Source organism: Fistularia commersonii, chromosome 13, assembly GCF_037954325.1.
Source record: "Fistularia commersonii isolate RoL2024-O1a breed Wild chromosome 13, RoL_Fcom_v1.0, whole genome shotgun sequence".
Lineage (NCBI taxonomy): Eukaryota > Metazoa > Chordata > Actinopteri > Syngnathiformes > Fistulariidae > Fistularia > Fistularia commersonii.
In genome coordinates this window covers 2073285-2094806 of record NC_141296.1, presented here as the reverse complement: position 1 = coordinate 2094806, position 21522 = coordinate 2073285, and the positions used below count along the sequence as shown (strand labels likewise).

Genomic DNA, 21522 nt, shown 5'->3' with positions numbered 1-21522 from the left:
AACAGAAGCGCTACGTTTAAAGGACGGCAACAAGAAATTGAATCCGGGCAGAGACGTAACCGTTCACACAAAGTGACACTGGCGTGGCAAAGCAAAATCATTTTGACAGTCGAGAAAGTATTGTGCCAGAATTCTCATCAGACTGTGAAAAGGACTTTTTTTTTTTTTGAAATTTTTTGTCACTATATGAAGTAAAATAAGTGGATATTTTTTGTGTATCTATATGACGTATAAATTAGTTTATTTTATTTTTTGTCTCTATATGACCTATGAATGAGTGTGTGAAAATTTTTTGTCTCTATATGACATATAAAAGAGTGAATATCATTTTTTGCCTCCATATGATCTATGAATGAGTGAGTGATTTTTTTTTTATCTCTGTTTGACATATAAATGAGTGAATGATTTTTTTTGTCTCTATATGACGTATTAATGAGTGAGTGAATATTTTTTGTCTCTATATGATGTATAAATGAGTTTATTTTATTTTTTCTCTCTATATGGCTTATGAATGAGTGAGTGAATATTTTTTGTCTGTATATGACATATAAATGACTGAATATTATTTTTGTCTCCATATGATCTATGAATGAGTGATTGCTTATTTTATCTCTGTATGACATATAAATGAGTGAATAATTTTTTTGTCTCATATGACAAATAAATGAGTGAGTGAATATTTTTTCTTTATATGACATAAAAGACTGAATTAATTTTTTTGTCTTTATATGACATATTAATGAATGGTTGAATATTATTTTTTGTCTCAACATGATGTATAAAAGACTGATTTTTTTTTCTCTACATGATGTATAAAAGACTGAATATTATGTTTTGTCTCTACATGATGTATAAAAGACTGAATATTATTTTTTGTCTCTACATGATGTATAAAATAGTGAATATTATTTTTTGCCTCTATATGAATTATAAAAGAGTGAATATTATTTTTTGTCTCTATATGACATATAAAGGAGTCAGTGAATATTTTTTGTCTCTATATGATGTATACATGAGTGAATATTATTTTTTGTCTCCATATGATCTATGAATGAGTGACTGCTTATTTTATCTCTGTTTGACATATAAATGAGTGAATTATTTTTTTTGTCTCTATATGATGAATACATGAGTGAATATTATTTTTTGTCTCCATATGATCTATGAATGAGTGACTGCTTATTTTATCTCTGTTTGACATATAAATGAGTGAATTATTTTTTTTGTCTCTATATGACGTATTAATGTGTGGGCGAATATTATTTTTTGTCTCTACATGATGTATAAAAGACTGAATGTTATTTTTTTTCTCTACATGTTGTATAAAAGAGTGAATATTATTTGTTGTCTCTATTTGACATATAAATGAGTCAGTGAATATTTTTTGTCTCAATATAACATATGAATGAGTGAGTGAATATTTTTTCTCTATAAGACATATAAATGACTGAATTAATATTTTCGTGTCTATATGTCATATAAATGAGTGAGTGAATGGTTGTATATCTTTATACCAGTGATTAGCGAGCAACCAGTCCAGGGTGGACGTCGCCCAATAACAGGATGAATGGTTGGTTGGTAAAAATGAAGACATTATTTTTTTTACCAAATGTAATAATTGCTGTGTAGGGTAAAATGAGCGCTGCCTCCTCTGGACGTCTGTTACCGCAACGGCAAGAAACTACAATGAAGAAAAAACAAAAAGAAACCAAACAAATCCCTTTGGACAGGTGAGATGAATTGGTGTTTCGCTCTAAACAGTGAACGCGGTGCATCGAGTGACGTTCTTTAACCGGACGACGTGTCGCAGTTCACCGGGCTTGTGATGTAAACTAATCGTGAGTAAACTAAAAGCTCTTTATCAGTGAATAGTATCTGTCCTTTCCACATTCTCTCTCTCTGCTACCTGAAAACAAAACTATAGGGCCGGCGAGCCTGCGGAAGCTGCCGCCCAAACATGGAGACTGGGAGTGGACAAAGATTTGATCGGATGATAAGGCGAGCGGCCTCGAGTCTCTTGGCGGAGACTTGTAAAATTACACAACAATGGGATGTTTGCCCACGGAGGACTGTGTGTGTGCAAAATACACATCGCCACTTGAATTGAAGGCGGGGGCATATTCAAGGTAAAAGTGCAAACGATGGCATGTAACATATATTCTTGCTGATTATTTACCCCAGTGCTGTTTTGTGAGCAACAGCATGGTTTCATGACAAAAATGAGTACTACAGATGCAGCATTTGCTTTAAGAATGCCGATAGAGAAGCAGAGAGGTCAGAGGGCGCTGCATTGTCCCTTTGCAGATCCAGAAAAAGCATACGAAAGGGAGCAGAAGGAGGAACTATGTTACTGTAAGAGGACGTCTGGAGTGACAGTATAAGTACATTCTGGTGCAGGACATGTATGCTCGCTGTGAAACAGTGGTGAGGTGTACTGTAGATGTAAGGTTCGAGGTGGAGATGGGACTCCATCAGGGATCAGCTCTGAGCCTCTTCTTCTTTACAGTGGTGATGGACAGATGAGGTTAGATGGGAATCTCTGTGGATCATGATGCTTGCAGATGACATTGTGATCTCTGACGAGAGCAAGGAACAGGTGGAGGAAAATCTCGAGGTATGCCAGGGAAAGAAGAGGAATAAAGCACAGTTGCAGCAAGAGAGAATACATGTATATGAATGAGAGAAACCCAAGTGGAACTGTGAGGTTACCATGGCGATAAAGAAGATGGAGGATTTTGAGTACTTAACGTCAACAGTCCAGAACAATGGAGAGTGTGGAAAAGAGGTGAAGAAACAGGTTCATCATCTGGTATCGGCCCACAAAGACAATCTTTCTTGGTACAAATGATAGTTTTTCATTAGACCTTCTGGATCTTATTTGAAAAAACGCTGTTTCCGCCTTCACCTTACTGCCGCACTCAGTATTGCAATTGCTTACTATAAAGTGTAATCGTTACATTCAGATTAACCCTCTTATTATGTTAAGGGTCGATTTCACCCATTTCACCCATTGACCCAATGGGTGAAATCGACCCTTAACATAATAAGAGGGTTAAATACCGTGAACCGATAAAATATTTTTATTATTTGAACCCTCACGGAAACATTTCAATGCATAAAACTGGTCACTGGTAGGGAAGCAGAGCTGGAGGTGGCAAAGATAAAGATGTCGAGGTTCTCTCTGAGAGTAACCAGGATGGAGAGGATCAGGAGTCCACCGTGTTAGATGTTATGGAGCGAAGGTCAGAGATGGTTCGGTCATGCACAGAGGAGGGATACTGGAATTGGAGGTCGAGAGGAAGACCGAAGAGAAGATGAAGTTAGTTGCTGTGAGAGAAGAGGATCCAGAGAATAAATAGAGGATGATTCACCGCGGTGACCCCCTGAAGGGTAAACCCAAAAGGAAAAGAAGCTTTAACCCTGCGCTGTTTTCTTCCGTGAACAACAACTGACTCGATGTAACGCTTCTAAGATACCGGCACGAATACCAGTCACCGAGATCCAACGAATGCCTCCCCCACCCCTACGAGTTCTCCGAGTGTAATTCCTCGCAGCTGCCAAGCGCGGGACATTCGTCAGCCTCTTGGGTCAGGGATTACGGCGTGAGTCACCGGGCTCTGATCCACCATCAGCCTCGTGTGTCTCCGGACCCGGCACGCTCCGTCAGTCAAATGAGTCTTGTTAAGACCGCCGTGCAGCTCCGCGGCCACCGGGGGAGGCAGGTGACTGACGCTTCCCTGAAAGCGCCGGCCAATCGGGAGCCGGATATGCGGCACGCATGGGCTGGGATGTGAGGAGTGTGACATGAATGTGGATATGGAAACTGAAAGGCTGTCAGATATTCTCCAAACAAGGGCTCGGTGTGTGTTTTGTTTTGTTTTTTTTTTTTTTGGTTTGATTCAATCACACCCCCTTTTTCGATACTGAGCTTCTGGTCGACAGCAGTTGATAGGACTTCGTGCTCGGACCTTCTGGTGGGACTTTGGTGGTGCTCGTGCTTCTGCTCGTGCTCAGATCCTTCCCGCCACACAAGATCATGCCCTCCATGTCCAAACATCCCAGTTTAAAAAAAAAAAAGACAGTTGAGGGTAAATGCAAGCAGTAACATAATTCTATGAGTTTTGACAAAACATGTTGATTAACAAGCTTATTTGCAGGTCAAAGTTGCACCGCCGTATATTTTGGAGGACATGTGTTAAACTCAGGGCCGCCACATCATTGTCTGTGGCCCGCCAAAACATTTTAAATAGTCTGATTGCCTTAAAATAAATAAGTTAAACACTTGCATTGACCATAAACTACATTTACTGCAATTCATGTCGATCATTTTACCCGTCAAGTGACGGCGTTCCACAATGAGATCGCAGTGTGTCCACGTCAATGCCATTTTCCACAAGCGGAAATATAAATGATCCCTAAATGTCCAGGAAGAAAAAAGTTGATGGAAGCAGATGGAAGACCTCGTCACTGTTTCACTGCGAGCATACATGTCCTGCACCAGAATGTACTTACATTGTCACTCCAGATGGAAGAAAGATGGGAATGCACATGTAACATTTTGGAAATGAATGAGTTATTTAACACTAAGGAGCCGTTACACTTAGTTTATATCAATTTGGGTTCCATTTAGTTACCCTTTGAGGGCAACCATTATGCCGATGACATAACGGTGATGCTCCTGTTTTAGGGCATGTTAATATCGATAGCATCACAATATCTGATGCATGGATCAGATGACATTTGAAAATGTGGTAAATATGAATCCCTAATGAATATTAGTCGGTATTTGACATGATGACCTAAATTTGTAATCACAAGTAGAGATAGAAGGTACTTGGTTATTTCAATGTGGGTTTTGAAACTTTTGAAACAGCAGGTCCATGTTGCATACAGTTGACATATGAAGGAAATAACTCATTTTCCATTATTATTATTACACTCTTTGGATCACTTGAACAGAACCCCATTTTCTTATCCTCACTTAAAATCTGCAACCTGCCCACTCCTGATATTTGCCAATAGCTTCAGATGGTAATTCAGAAAATATCCATCCACCGCTTCCGTCTTCAAAACGGCATTTATTCTCCGCTAAATTCAAAAAGACAAGCAGATGTGACACCTGACCCACAGCGGTGGAGAGAGCTGGCCGACTCGTCCTTGTGTCTGCGACGGCCTGGCATCTAAAACCGTTGTTTTGAACAAAAGAGTCGCACCCGCTCCTCCTCTGCACTTGCATTATCTACTGGACCTTCTTGCCACTGGTGATTACAGTGCTGTCATCCTCCTTCTCTGTCACAAATGTTGCTAAACAATACATATGAAAATATATCTTTTTTTTTCTGTCTTTGGAGACATTCATAATGCACGTTAACATTTTTAACTTACTTCTGGTACATATAATGCATATTTTTTTTCTTTGTGTAAAGATTCACAAATGAATACTGAGCCATGAATGACACTAAAAGATGTGACTTATTTTCAGTGGTACATTTATTTGTCGCCCCTAAAAAGCTTTTCTCAATTTTTGTTTTCAATCATACATAAAGTGCCACATTCCAACAGACTAAGATGCTATACATATATATATATATATATATATATATATATATATATATATATATATATATATATATATGTGTGTGTATGTATATATATATATGAAATTTATATCATATACATATAAATATATATAAAATATATAATATATAAATGTATATAATATATATATTTACATATATATCAGACTAAGATGATTTACATATATATGTATATGTATAAAAATATATTATACATAATATTTACATATATATATATATATAAAGAGAAAATTACCATTTTCAAACTTTTTGTCCACGTGCAAATGTTGATTTGAAATGCGAATGTTGCAGGAAATAGATGTAGCCATGCGAAGTGTGAAATACATTTATTTTAGAAAAATATTGTTAGCAGCACGTCGATTTAATAAAGATCACAAACTTCGAAACATCCCTGTAACAACAGCTGAAACATTAATGAAGTAAAACAGTTCAAATACATTATTAATATGGCAGCTGTCAATTTTAATGGGTTATTAACTTTATCATGATAGCATGAGTTTAAAAAAATACGTTGTTGACGGAACAATAAAGATCGGGATAAACATCCAGATAGAGATTAACTTAACTTGACGAACATAATATCCGTACATTTCATTAGCTTTCACCATTTGTAACATTGTCTGTATTTTGGAGTCTTCACCGCAGTAACTCTTTTCCACCGGTCATCTAAAATCCCCCCTTTTTTGATCTCTTCTTTCTCATTCAAGCTCTTAAGAACGAGACCAGACCGTGTTTTTGTTCACCTTCATACAAGCAATCTTCTGGTCTATTGCAGGGGAAGTATTTCATCCTTGATTTGTGTCCATGTAAGGGCTGCAAAGGGTTCATCTGGATTTCACATGTCTCCATGGCTCTGCCGCTTCGCGTAATTGAACTTGGCTCACCTTTCTCCACTTGCAAGTCATTTCCACCGACGACGATATTTTGTATTTCTGGAGGTGAATAAACTGGAAACAGCGCTGCAATGATTTAATACCGGCCGCTGCTGCGCGTTCGTCGTCGTCTACCGCGTTTATGAAAATAAGATGATGGCACTGTTTGTTTTTAAACCGCGTTAAGCATCCAGGACTTGTATTTTGGATGCATTTGAGAAAAGAGTTCAGTGTAAATGACAACCATCACCTCCTGCAAAGTCTTCACCTCCCTGCACACTATTTGAGGACAAAATACATCTGATGGCAGTGACTCATCCTGCCTGATGTTCCTGTAATGACTGCAGGCGTATGAGGTTAATAGCACCTTTCATCCACTTGTATTAATATGTTTTGCAAATTTTACATTTCTTTGAAAGTGGTGAAAAAAAAAAAATCTTTTCCTAGAATGTATCTAGCCTGCAGCGGTAAAATGTCTGTCAATATTTTCCACACTTCGCCTTGTAAAATGGCCCGATGTTATGGATAAAGCTCTACGCCGGCAGCGGCTCGGTGCATGACGCTGTCACAACTTGGCTAATGCCTCTCACATGGACAGAGCTGTTATCAAGTGAACACACCGGTGTGTGTGTGTGTGTGTGTGTGTGTGTGTGTGTGTGTGTGTGTGTGTGAGCGGCGGGGCTCTCCATCAATAGGAAGCAGCTTTTAGTGATAGTCTGCAACATAAAAACACCCGAGGACTTTGTCTGGGCTTATCTAGCCCAAAAAAAAAAAAAAAACACAGAAAAACACAGTTTCACTTTATAAATGGCTTAATATAGAAATATTTTACATCCTTTCCCGACTGTCAATTCATTTCTGGCAGTTTTTTTTTTTTTTTTTTTTGTATTGTCATTACAGCACATGGAATTCGTTTGCAGCCTTTTTCTTGCAAGTCGGTAAAGTAGATTAAAATTTGCAATTTGTATGAAATGATTGTTGGATGTATTTGTGAACACAACTTAATATAGATGTATAGGCATATATATTAGATATATAGGGGATGACAAGGCTACAAGGCCAGATAAGAACTACAGCATGAGTGCCATCAAGTGGAGATATTTGAGACTACAAACAAACACTCACACACACAAACACACACTCACACACACACACACTTCAACACTTCAAGCTTGTTATTTCCCCCCCGGAGACAACAAATTGTTAAAGAAAACACAACTAATTGCAGTTCTTCAATGACAAACACAAGAGCCTGTCAGGTCTGTTGTCCTTCTGGCTGGATTCAGTGGCCGGTGAGGCATCGACTTCCTTGGAAACGATATTTACAATTGTAAGACCTCGAAAGAGTTTCTCATTCTTGATAGTCTCATCTCATTTTTTTTTTAAACTGAAAGCAATTCATGGGTCTTTTCTTTATTTCTGTATGTCAACACGGATATACTTCATGAAAAGCTATGTTACTTTGTTCTGTAACCTCCTTGTTTTCCTTTATTTATCTTATTTATTTTATCCTACATTGCTCTTAGAGTCGACCTGGGCATTTAACGGCCCGCGGGCCATATCCGGATATTTTCTTTGAATATTTTAATGAGTATTTTCAATCAATAATGAAATTAAAAGCTCCTATTTTTTTCTTTTGTTTAATTTTGTATGGATGATTACATACAAAACGATATCAGTACATTTATATGATCATGAATCGTTTTAAAGTTGAAACAAAATGCCAAATAATTTAAATTGCAATTTTTATTTTGTTCAATTTACATGATACCTAGTTGGCCCGTGCATAAAAATGAAAAAATAAATGTTGCCCGCTAGCCAAAATTATTGCCCACCACTGTTTTAGAGAGACAGCAGTCACTTGCATACACCCCCTCCAGGTGAGGCACGGAATTGCCTGCCTCACCTCATGACTTTTCTCTGAGGTTTATTTTCCGATCAGTGAGAATAATTGTATCACACACTTACGCTAAAGACATGACACAGCTTGTAGAAGGTGGTGGTGTATATAATGATATGATAAATCTTTGATTGAAATCATATAGAAAATACATATAAATCAGAATCAGAATAGCACATTTATAGCATCAATAAATAAATGGGTGTATATATAAATATGATAAATAATGTACAGAATTGTGAAAATTGTACCATTGGTAAGAGACTGTGGAGTAAACTGGATTTATATTATAAATATGTCATGAGCTGTGGAAGAATGTGAATATTTATCTGATGTTATTGTTTTTTTTTCATAATGCTTCCCGAAGCACCGCACATCACTGGCTGGATTAGTTTCAGAGAAGATGACACTGGGAAATCATTATAACTGCAGTAAAACAAGTTAGGTAAATGGCACGGCTGCTAAAACCGGCAGACGAACAATTGGAACAAAGGAAGATCCCGCCATCAATCCATCTTTCACCGTTTCTCCGAGGTGGGGTCGTGGGGGCGGCAGGCGGAGCAGTGAGGTCCGGACCTCCCTATCCCCCCACATGGTCCAGCTCTCCTGTGGGGACCCCGAGGCCTTCCCAGACCAGCCTTGAGCCCCGGTCTCTCCGGCGTGACCTGGGTCTTCCCCGTGGCCTCCTCCGAGACGGACATACCTGGAATACCTCTCTCCCCAGATGGCCGAGCCACCTCGTTTCACAGTGACTCTACTCCGAGCTCCTCCAGGATGGCCGAACTTCTCGCCCTGTAGAGGACAGACCAGTAGAGTCGGCATCGCTGCAAACGATGCATCGATCCGCCTGTCCATCTCCCGCTTCATCCTTTCCTCACTCAAGAACAAAAACACTGAGATACTTGAATACCCCCCGCTTGGGGCAGGACCTCTTCCCCACCCGTTTCCGGTCGAGCACCACGGTCTCGGATTTGGAGGCGCCGATCCGCATCCCGGCTGCAAACCGCTCCAGTGACACGAAAAAAAGGAAATGAAGATTGCGGGATAAAATCTAAGGAATTAAATAATCATCGTTTAGGAGGGAGTTTATAAACACTGGCAAACGTAGGCGGGTTATGACATCGCATGTCCACTAGATGGCGGTGTTTGGAGGTGTAACACAATTCGATGCAGAAGGAGAAGAAGAATGACAACCAAAAACAAGGAAAACTTGGCAATTCAAGATCGTCACTTTAATCCGGATTATATCACTGTTTTTTTTTTTTTTTAAACGTATGATTTTACGGTTTTAATGTAAGCTTATAAACTAGCAGTGTTAAGTGAGTCATCGAAACACACGCGGTTTCTCGTTGAGATGTCACGGCGCTTGCAGAATCCCAGCAGCTTCTACGATGAGGTTCATTCACGTTTGACCTTCTAGGGTGGCATCTTCAAGTCAACAAGGAGTCCTTGTAACCTCTCAGAGATGAACGCGATCTTGTGGACGGAATAGGAGACGAGCGTCGATGGACGTCCTGATAACCATCAGCTCTGATAGCGACTCGGATGTGGAAATTGTCGACCGCCAAGGTGGTAACTATGTAATGAACACGGCCGACCCTTTGCCGCCGGTGCGGGTTGACTGCGACGAACTGGGCGTCGACATCCCGGCGGTGAGTAGAACCGAAAGTAAAATAGAGTAAAAGGTAAAAGTCGCCAAACACGGTGCCCGACATCGCCGTAATGCTAACGTCAATTTTCCCAAGTGATGCTAACGTCAATTTTCTCCGTGTTGCGAACGTCAATTTCCTCCGTGATGCTAACTTCATTCACCAAAGTGACGCTAACACCTACAACTTCCGTGAAGCTAACGTCAGTTTTCCCAAGTGATGCTAACGTCAATTTTCTCCGTGTTGCGAACGTCAATTTCCTCCGTGATGCTAACTTCATTCACCAAAGTGACGCTAACACCGACAACTTCCGTGAAGCTAACGTCAGTTTTCCCAAGTGATGCTAACGTCAATTTTCTCCGTGATGCTAACTTCGTTCACTAAAGTGATGCTAACGCCGGCAACTTCCTTGACGCTAACGTCAGTTTCCCAAGTGATGCTAACGTCAGTGAACCCCGTGGTGCTAACTTCAGTCATCGCAGTGATGCGAACTTCAGTTTTCCTTTGTGATGCTAACGTCAATTACCTCCGTGATGCTAACGCCGGCTACATCCGTGACGCTAACGTCCGTTTTCCCAAGTGATGCTACCGTCAATTTTCTCCGTGTTGCGAACGTCAATTACCTCCGTGATGCTAACTTAATTTACCAAAGTTATGCTAACGCCGTCAACGTCCGTGACGCTAACGTCAGTTTTCCCAAGTGATGTAAACGTCAATTACCTCCGTAGTGCTACCTTCAGTCATCACAGGGATGCTAACCTCAGTGTTCCTTTGTGATGCTAACGTGAATTACCTCCGTGATGCTAACTTCGGTCACCAAAGTGATGCTAACGTCGGCTACCTCCGTGATGCTAACGTCAATGACCTTAGTGCGGCTGTCAGGTTAGACTGGAGAAGCTAGTAGGGTATCTTTCTAACTCATAAAGTCCAAGGAGTTGGCGAATTTAAAGCAAAAGTAGCTTAAAAGTGAGTTTAGTAACTATTGAAAACAACATTGTAAACAACAAAAATCAAACGCCTCCCAAACTCAAACTTGTCAGGTTTGACTTTTTATTCCTACCATAAGCCTGGCTCCAGGATTCATCTGTGGACTTTGGTTTTTGGACCCTCAATCTCATGTTGTGTTTTAACACAGAAACCATGCTGGAAGCCTCACTCCACTACCTTATATATTATGGGATATCGGCATGTATCTTTTCCCGTACGTTTTTTGACGGTTGCATTCATTTGATCAAGAGATTTAAATATTTACTGAAGTGAGGGGTCTGTGACAATGGAGCTCTCACCTGATCGGCCCTGCACTTCAAGATTTACATAACATGGTTACACATTAGTACTTGCTACTTTCCTTTGTGTGACAAGTTTAGACAGGAACACATGTCCTATATGGTGGCAATAGCATGCTTTACTGCAATATGTTATTAGCGACTGTCGCTTGACATGACGAGACAGGCAGAGAACAAAAACAGTTGCATGTAACTCGGGGCGTTGCCCTGGTTGCTTCCTCTGCGCTCATTCATCCTCTTTTTTTCTTTGTGTCAAAAAAAATCTTCTTCATGAAGAAGGGGATTAAGGCGAAATGGAAATGTTGTTAACAGCAAGTGTGTCCAATATCATACAATGAGCTCTGTCTAATGACTGGATGTCTTTTCCTGTGCACTGTAGGTCGAGACCTTTCTAAACAATGGAAGAACCAGGGAGGGTCAGTTCAGCCTAAGATATCGTCTGACAAATATTGATGATACGAAGAGATAAACATTTTATGTGCGTGTGATTAAAGTCCCCTCTCATTCTATGTGCAGTATTTTTTTTTCATCATTTTTTATTTCTTCCACAGTGCTGAATGAAAGTAAATCAACACAGCGGTGCAAAATATAAAATAATTGTGCTTTTCGTAAAGCCTAACTCTAAAATTATTTTGAGAAAAATTTATTTGACCTTATCTGGTTTGATTCCAGTTGAGGGCTTTTCCGTGTGGAGTTGCATATTCTCCCCGTCTTTACGTGGGGTTTTTCCTCTCACAGTCAAAAACATGCAGCAGGTCAATGGGAGACTCTAAATTGCCCAGATGTTTGGATAAAGTGAATGGTTGAATGTCTCTGGGATCGGCTCCAGCTCTGCAACCCTGACTGCAAGATATCTGGTATAGATAATGACTGAATAATTCCATATTGGCTAAAATAATTCCATAATCTGCCATTGAGGTGTGGCTGCAGAAACAGCGAGACACCGTTTGCTTCCACAGGGCACAGGTTGCTGCTGTTTACATTTATGAAGAGCATGTCGTGATACAATTACCATTAGGGTTTTGGAGAACTAGGCTTTCGCTGAGAATATTGTTTTCAAGGCAGCAGCGTATCTCCAGCAGTGAATGGCACACACACCTTTGATGCTAGTTTGTGTCTATACACAGTTTAGTGTCCATATAAAGTTTCAGTTGCGGTGGACTTTAATTTGTTGTGTTGCCAAAGATTTTACGTGAATATCAAGTTTTAACAGTTTTAGAGGGTTTGTGATCCCTAGAGGGGCCTCCCTTTTTTGTACTTGTTTTTTTTTAGTATTTTTTCCTCCACACATTTGTTTGTCTTTAAATTCCCATTAATATGAATCCAACATATTGTACACGCCCAACTAGTTCACTTACAGCACCAGAAGAGCCTTAAAAAGAAACGAATCTGTCCATTTTAAATAAAAATCCAAATGAAGAGCTCGTAAGCGTGATTATCATACAATTTTCTGAGATTGTTGTTATCTACATTTTTAACAGCTGACGAGGGATGTATCTAAATGAATCACTATACATTGCACTAGTGTAAAATAAAACATGAATATATAAATCAGTGCATTCTTTAATTAGCTTTGTATTGAATGCACAGTAACAAGGTATGTTTATACATGGCACTAGGCCCAGTTAAATATGAAACACAACTTCCTGCTCCATCTCTCTAACAGTTTGGGGGTCCTCGGCCTGCAAAATATCGACGACCCCTGAGGATGGCAGAGGTCAGGAGGGCTGCCTCCTCTTGAAGAGATATTTTTAAAGGCAAGGCTGACATTAGTTTAAAGTTCTGCTGCTACCGCGCGAACACTGTTCAATAAGTGAACTCTTGCTTATATATGTAGAATCTTGTTGATATTGTCATAAGTGGTGCTTTGTTTGACTGAGGTATTGTTTTCCAATAACTGTGACTGATTTTTTTTTGTTTTTCCCCTTAGTGCTACATCGGTCTCAAAGACGCAAGGTGTTTTCCAGATCGTCGGCCGCGCAAACGACAGAGCCATGTGGCTTCCCAAGTGATCGACCTAACCGATGCGAATGAGACTCAACACGACAAAGAGAACGCACACGGAAGTTCAGGCGAACGATGGGCGTCATTCAAAAAAGAAAAGAAGTTCCGCTCCGGAAGCCCACATTTTTCAACATCGGATTGGGACAGTGTTACTGTGAAGTCAGAAGCGACGTGTTCAGATGCCCGACAGCAGGAGAATCCAGCGCATGAGCTTCTTTGCTCTCCCTTTGTACGACTGACGAGACTGTCTTTTCTAGAAGCCAACATCGCCGAACTGAATTCATCGGGATATTCTGTTTTTTTATCCAAAGATTCTGCTCAGACGTCATTAAGTCTGCAAAAAGTAGACAATAACGGTGTTTCACAGTATTGCCTTCCTGATATGAAGACCATGGAAGACTTATTGGACGGGTATCCCGCCGAGCTGACCGAATCCCTCGCTGGAAATAAACGAGAGGAGGAACATGAATCGCAATCAGCGCCGGGCCGTCCTGACTGTTTCTCGGCAGGTCGGAGAGACCACGAGCGCGGCAATCGTGAGAACAAGATAGACCATATTTATCTGTCCAAATTCATCCCCTCTGCAACGTCTTCTACCTCGTCTCCGGATAAAGTACACATTCGTCACGAAGCACATAATCCTGTCTCTGTGTTTAGCGAAAGTCTTATATCCCGTAACATTACGGAGGAAAGCGACCCGGCCCTGACCTTGAGTGTCGCGCGAGACCAGGATATTTCTGCACTGCCAGGGTCAGATCACCTCTCGGAAGATGGCGATCCATTAAAGTGTAGTATTCCAAACGTCGCCCTCCTGTCACAGTTTAAGAGCGAGGAGATGGATGGATGCTCTGTGAACGAGCCATTTCAAGGAGAGCTGGACAACCCAGTTTACATCCTGTGGAGCGATGAGAGCGATGACGAAGACACGAGATTTAATTTGGACTTCAGGGAAGCCAGTCAAGAGGACGTACGTTTTGTTTGCCCAGTCGCGTTCAGGAAACTAATGGCTGGGCCGGCTCAGGCCGCGGTGAGGAACATATTCACCCACATCCTCACACATTCACTTATACTTCGTCTTGTTCTTTCGGCTTTTCCCGTCAGATGTCGCCACAGCGAGTCAACTTTCTCCATCTAACCCTATTCTCTGGCTCCTCCTCTCTCACACCAACTACCTTCATATCCTCTCTCACTACGTCCATAAATCTTCTCTTTGGTCTTCCCCGGGACCTCATGCCTGGCAGCTTCACCTTCAGCAACCTTCTACCCAGATCTTCACCATGGTTTAGATATGAACACTCCTTTGTTCATGACATGTCCAAAACATCTCAATCATCACTTTCTCTCGGTCATACATGTCCTGCACCCCTGTGACAGATTCTTCTTCTCCTTTGGGCTTTTCCCTTCAGGTGTCGCCACAGCGAGTCAACTTTCTCCATCTAACCCTATTCTCTGGATCCTCCTCTCTCACATCAACTACCTTCATATCCTCTCTCACTACGTCCATAAATCTTCTCTTTGGTCTTCCTCCAGACCTCTTGCCTGGCAGCTCCAATTCCAGCATCCGTCTACCAATATATTCTCTATCCCTCCTCTGTCCATGACCCAACCATCTCAGTCTGGCTTCTCTGACCTTCTCTCCAAAACATCTAACGTGCCGTTCCTCTGATGGACTCATTCCTGATCCTCTCCATCCTGGTCACTCCCAAAGAGAACCGCAGCATCTTCATCTCTGCAACCTCTAGTTCTGCCTGCTGTCTTTTGGTCATTGGAACAGTTTCTAGTCCATATTCACTTCCACACGTCTCTGTAATCGCTTTGAAACGCCTGTATTTTGTTTTCTGCTTTCTTTTTGGATTCACAAGGAAGAGGAGAAGCCCAAAGCACCCGAGGTGCTCTGCCAACGGAGCCTGAGTCTGGTTTACAGCACAATCGATGAACAGTACCCGGAAGGCACCTTGCAGCTGTTGTCCGGTCTTTTTAAGCCCGGTTATTATCCTCCTCGCGACATCACTACCCATCTACTGCATGGTATACTGCTGGACCCACAGTGTCCCCATCACCACTGTGTGCACGCCTTTAACCTGCTGATGAGGACACAGAGGTGAGCGAACATCGCGTACATTTTTACGCGCACCTTTTTTTTAGGCTCCGTCGCGTGTCTTCGTATTCAGAAATTCAAATTTGTGATTCTAGACACCGCATGGCCGATAAACACACCGTTCCATGGGGCTGGCAGATGTTGACCTCAGTCATGGCGAATAAGGTATACGATAAGAAAAACAATCGACAACAAAACTGGTCGATTGGTTTAGATGTACAATGCTATACGTTTTATTTATCTGATTCGGTCACTTGTTTGGAATATTGTGTGATTTCCTACATCTGGCCTGAGTGACGGAATATCATTGAGGGCGTTTTAAGCTGAACTCTTCATCTCAGGCTTGGATTTCTGCAGAAAAGGTTGTAAATGTTGGCAAAGTAAAAGAAATGTTGTTTTCCCTTCACTCGAATGACTGCGTGTCGGCGTCTCTCACTCCTTTAGGACCTCAAAAACAAACATAGGTGCGAAGTGGTGCGAATGCTCCTGGAGTACATCGTGCAGACCCTGGAGGACGACTTCCATTACAAACGATCCATTTCGGAATCTCACCTCTCAATCGCAAGGGAAACGTTGTCGTGCAATCGACAGTTCCCGCAAGTCAGGTGCGTTTTACACAAACGTATTCATAACGTCTTCTCAAGTTGTGGAAATAAAGTCTTTGTTTATAAAAAGCAAGTACTGAAATGAAGGATCACCGTGATCCCAAGGCGTCCCACATCACCCGGCTGAGAAGGTGTCATGCACGGCGCGTGTCGCGGCAAGTGGATCGAGGTCGTCTGCGGTCGGAAGCAGCAGGATGAATTGAAAGAAATACAATTTTGCTGAAAATATCAGAACAGCTTCAGGAGGGCACTGATGGATAACACATTTCAGTAAAAGCACCTCGAGAATCTGTCAAATTAAAGAAATCGCCACAAGAACTTGAGCGCTAGACGTTTTATTTCATGTGTAAGAAATGGAAGCTGTCCAAGGCAGGATCACGCAGGCTGCTATTTAACAACAATGGACGTCTCCATGAATTCTTGAGGAAAAAAAAAAGAAAAGCAAAACCCTTTTTTATTTTACAGAGGGATGCCATTTTAAGAAAGTTAAGAAAGTTTGTTGTTTCTGGAAGACTTTGTGGCCTTGTGTACGAGTTTCAATAAGCCAATAAGAATGTTATTTTTTCCTCAGTACTCAATCTTGGTTAATATAATGTCAGCTCAGAATGTAAATTTTGTATTAAAAACTTCTGAATCGACCTTAAGCACTAGGCCCCCCTAATTGGACATTTTAGTTCCATGACAAATAGGCAGGTTCTCTCATCATCTTCAGTTCCGCAAATGTCAACAAATGTCAACAAATCATGTCCGTTTATCAGCCGCCCAGCTCACATGAGAAGTAAAGTCACCATTCCTGACCCTCGTGTCAAAAACACTCCCTTGCGGATGGAGATGTCGCTTCATTTGTGCACGTGCAGTTTAGTCGGTTGATCCCCCGTCTCCGGTCCGGCCCGATTATCCTAAATGTTTGGATACAAATTGAACTCTAATATGATCCAAATGCTGCAGTGCCATCCTGTGGTTCAAGATTTCCTGCCTGCTATTTGAACCGCTCAGATGTCGGCTGGATTGCATCTAAAGATCCCGCTAAAAGCACTTGGTGTTTCCTTTGCATCATTATTATGTTGCAACGGCCCTGAATTCGCTGCCAGTTTTTTGATGGCACCGGTTGTGCTTTCGATATTGAACCCGCTGCCGTTTTATTGCTCAAAGGCTTACCAAGTAAATTGAACTCCTGCCTGCGGTAATCATGTCAAAGTTAAGAGAATATATCAAATTGTCATTTTAACGAGAGCCTGTTTTTCCCAACACTGGAAATCTGGAAGTCCTTTGGATTTTTCAAATGAATTCAGAAGCCAAATAATATAAAAGTGCCAAACGATTCAGGCCACTCTATATATCATATACATAAAAATAGGCAACCGCCTACAGGGCGATCCTGTTTTCATACCAAGGGAAGAAAATCGTACCAATGTTAAGTTGCTTTTTATTTTCCACTTAGTGATTTAACTTTCATTCGTTTTCCAGGGATGTCATCAATTGGCTGTTTTCCGCCATCATGAAATCAACTGACTATGGAGTGAGCGGCGAGGCTGCCGGCGAGAGAGATGAACAGATCAGGTGAATATCACCTTTATGCGTGATGAATCCTTATCTCGTTCGGAAACGGCTGAAATACCGGAATCGCTGTTTTTGTGTCTTGCCGCCCCGCAGAATGGTGTCCATCTTCCAGAGGATGCTGTCTCTGGCCCTGAAGGTGGACCTCACTCCTACCCTGAACTCTATCAAGCTTTCCCAGGAGCTCTTCCATAGGGTCACCATCAATTTGCCTTTACGAGCACACAGGTGATTGGGACCGAAGAAATCAAGTTCGGTATTTACCAATAAAATCAAACTGATTCGTTGTCCCGCTTGAGGATTTTCAAATTGGAGACAACTTTTAAGGACTCGGGAGAGATTCAAAGTGAATGAGCTCAGAAGATGCTTCGGTTAAGGGACGGAACAACACTCTTTAAATTGACTGCGACCAGAAAGAGTGCATGCAGTGTTTTAGAAGAGGAACAGACTCATAACTTTGAGATTAGGCTTAAATGGATAGTCAGAAAATACATTAATATCAGTGAATCCATCGAGCACTTGTATTCATAAAATGGGCGACTAACTTTATTTTGCCTGATCAATGGAAATAAGATAAAATAATGATATGGGATATAGGGGAAATTCTTTTGTCATAGCAGCGTAACACTTATATGCATATAACTATCGGTAGAGAGACAATTAGAAGATGATTAGATGATAGCAAAAGACATCCACAAATAAATAGACAGCAGAGTGAACACAACAAAATCAAGGATAAGAATAGACAACTGAATGGAAAACAAAAAAAAAGAAAAGGTAAGGATAGAAAATAGGAACTCTCAGTAATTTTCTTTTCAATATTTCAGAATAGATGCAACGCGTACAAAAGGACAGTGATAGTGTGTAGTATTAATTGTAACATGTGTGATACCATGTTCATTGTCAATAAGGATTCCAAACAAACCGTACGTTCGTTCACTGTCATATACTTTACATGACCGGGGACAACTGGGAGTTTCATTTTCAGCAAAAAAAGGTTAATATTTCCCATATTTCTTTTGACCATGAGTGAAGTCACACAACAAGAATCATAAAATCAAATAAAATTTAAACGAGGCCCATCTTACAGATGAATAAAACATGTCTGGTTTGCCATTAGTAAGCTGAAGAGAGGACACTTCCTTTTCTAAGCTCGCGGAAAGTGATGACTTACCAAAGAAAACTCATTAACTGTTGAATAAAAGGGAGGAAACAGGACAGCAACAATGTCCTGGAGGTACCAGTGAAAATGACATTAAAAACAATAGAATATCAAATAAAAAGAAATTAATATTTACCACCACCATTTTATTTATCATTTTAGACCAAAGATGAGTACATTATCTGTGTCCTTTAAATAGAAATATCAATCAACACCAAGCACATGCGATCCATATGATGCTCAAATGTTCCAGATGTACAGTCTTCCCCCTCCTTTTTAATACCGTATTAATGTGTTTCCGACACCCAGGATGTTGTTACTGGAAACCCTGCAGAGCAAGCAGCTGAGATGTAACTTGCTGGAGCATCTGTTGGACCACGCGTGTCCAGTAAAAATCCGCACGCCCATGTCGCTCAGTCTGCTGCTTCACTTTTTGAGGAACTGCACTCTGACACCCGATCCCACGGTGACTATTATTTCTTGCCGTGAAGTTTTTTTTCTTCACAAAACATTTACCCCTAATGTGCATTCTGGTAAGAGGTTTGCATGATGGCGTAAAGATGAATATCGATCTTTCTGAAATGTCAGTTGTCAGCAATAGGACAAGGTCGGGTTTCAGGTCAACTGATCCACGATTCTGTTCCCTAGGACGGGGCGGAAAAGTGGCAGAAGTGGGAAGAGTTGGTTCATCTCCTCTGGATGTTGCTTCTCAGTTACAAACAAGCAATGAAAGGTGAGAGGTTGCTTGGGAGGAGCTACGGTCTGCCCTGGATTATCATTACTTCTACTCGCATACATACAAATATCAATACAGGCAAATATAAATTTATAAATAAATGTTTATTTATTTTCGTTTATAGATAAGTGTTAATTAAAGTTCGATCGGGTTAATCGCTAAAAACACTATCAGAGACAGAAAATGAACAGGAAGGTTTTTTTTTTTTACTTTTCTAGTTAGTGATTTTTAGCCTACCAGCACCGATTTCCTAAATTTTATACCATCGCGCTCTAAATACTAATGGATTATTCTGTATATGTTGCTGCTATTACCAAAATTATGATCTTTTAGAAATTCCACAGTGCTTTGCGTTTTGTTTACAAATCCAGCTGAGAAAAGTGTTTTTGAGATCGAGTAAATGTAGCTTCTCAGTTGATTCTGCATTGCACGTTATTTAATCACAACAATTGTAATTCTTTTTAGATTTACTGAGGCGGTTGATTACACAATGATAATGTTTATGGTGATAAACGGTGATTTACACATCTGTGAAGGCACGGTGGATACACTAAAATATATCGAACATTTGATGAATCATATTTGACGTTAAATACACCTTTTTTTTAATTTTCCTGGAATGCCCAATTTATTTCTACAAATTAATGCAAATCCACATATTGACAATGCATGCTTGGGGAACAAGGTGTTGTGACCGGCTGTCATCACTCTTGAATGGAGTGCATTCAGCATGTCCCAGAATAGCTACAGCATTGTCCCCGCACCTCCTCGGCCTCCAAATATCCCCAAATGTTGTAAAAAGAAAAATTACCAAGATTTGACAAATGGTGGATTCTTTGAAAAGGACTGTAAAAACTATTAGGGGACGTGTTGCTGGCCCAAATGCCACGTGTTCTCAATGCCAATATAATGGCAACCATGAATATTATTTATTATACCATATTTGTATTGTCTGGGATGGCAAGCAAGACAAATCATATTTGAAAATGAAGGGGTTTATTCATTTATTATAGTTGTTGCTGTAAAATTAGTATTATTTCTTGTCAAAATCTTCTTCCCATGGCAACTGGATTTGATTTTCTTCCCTTGAAGGTGTTTCGCCTCTCATCCGAGGGCTTCCTTCAGTTTGACAGTTGCCAGCTGTTTGTATTATTATTATTATAAACTTATGTGAGCAATAGTTGTTTGTTGTTGTAGTCGCCAACATGTCAAAGCTTTCTTTTTCAGAATTTCAGAATTGACCGTTCCTGTCGGGCATATCTGTAATCAAGACCATTTTTAGCTGAATGTTCTTATATTAGCTTTGCCATATCTCTCTTTTTAATTAATATTTGAATTGCCTTCTATGTGCTGAGCCTGTCTTACTCTTAATCTCAAATCGTACTGTCATTCCCAGGCTGCATGATCAGCTCAGGAACCGAGCAAAGAGACCGTGAAGCCGCCTCGGTTTATAAACCGGAGGATATCATAACAAAGCCGGCCATTTGTGAAGCCATGGAGGCGTTCCTGTCCAGATCCCAGGCTGACCTTGGCCAAGCCTTACCTCTCCATGTGGAAGAGTCTCTCACTTACCTACAAGAATACCTGCTTGACGTCTGTCAACACTGAAATGATGTTTTTTGTACAATGATAATTTTTATACATTTCCTTGAAAGAATGTATGCAACGTTTGCACCTATTTATTTCATTTTTTGTAAAAAAAAAAAAGAAAAGAAGAGATTTTGTACCTATTTGTATTTGAAATAAATGTCTTGCATTGTTATTGTTGTGTGAGTTCAAAACAGTGATCTGGCTTCTATGTGCCTAATGTTGCCATTAAAAATGACCTCATGTAGGATACCAGTAAAAAGCAACCTACTGATTGGCATGTCATTCGAATATATTACAAACATCCATTGCCACATAGAGATCATTTCCCAACCGGACTAAACTGCAAATTTAAACGTCTAACGATTCATTTATTTTGAATCTACATCGATGTATTTACTGGGATTCAACAGCTGGTTGGACGTTCTGCACGTCGACCAATGAGAGGAAGCGTTGTTATCGGCAGAGA

The 21522-nt window shown here is 40.6% G+C and overlaps 1 protein-coding gene across 2 annotated transcripts; it reads left to right on the top strand.

The window, feature by feature from the left end:
* Positions 1-9477: 9477 nt before the first annotated feature.
* On the top strand, positions 9478-21315 carry simc1 (SUMO interacting motifs containing 1). 2 transcript variants are annotated; one of them, XM_086158625.1, is made up of 11 exons: positions 9478-9688; positions 9790-10021; positions 13235-14335; positions 15171-15409; positions 15502-15571; positions 15851-16011; positions 17479-17571; positions 17665-17796; positions 19040-19196; positions 19379-19463; positions 20863-21315. In XM_086158625.1, exons 2-11 carry the CDS (start codon positions 9875-9877, stop codon positions 21072-21074), a joined length of 2397 nt encoding a protein of 798 aa, XP_086014751.1. In that variant the 5' UTR covers positions 9478-9688; positions 9790-9874; the 3' UTR covers positions 21075-21315. The 2 variants fall into 2 exon arrangements, with proteins under 2 accessions (XP_086014751.1, XP_086014750.1); XM_086158624.1 differs by having other exon boundaries at positions 9478-10021.
* Positions 21316-21522: the final 207 nt, after the last annotated feature.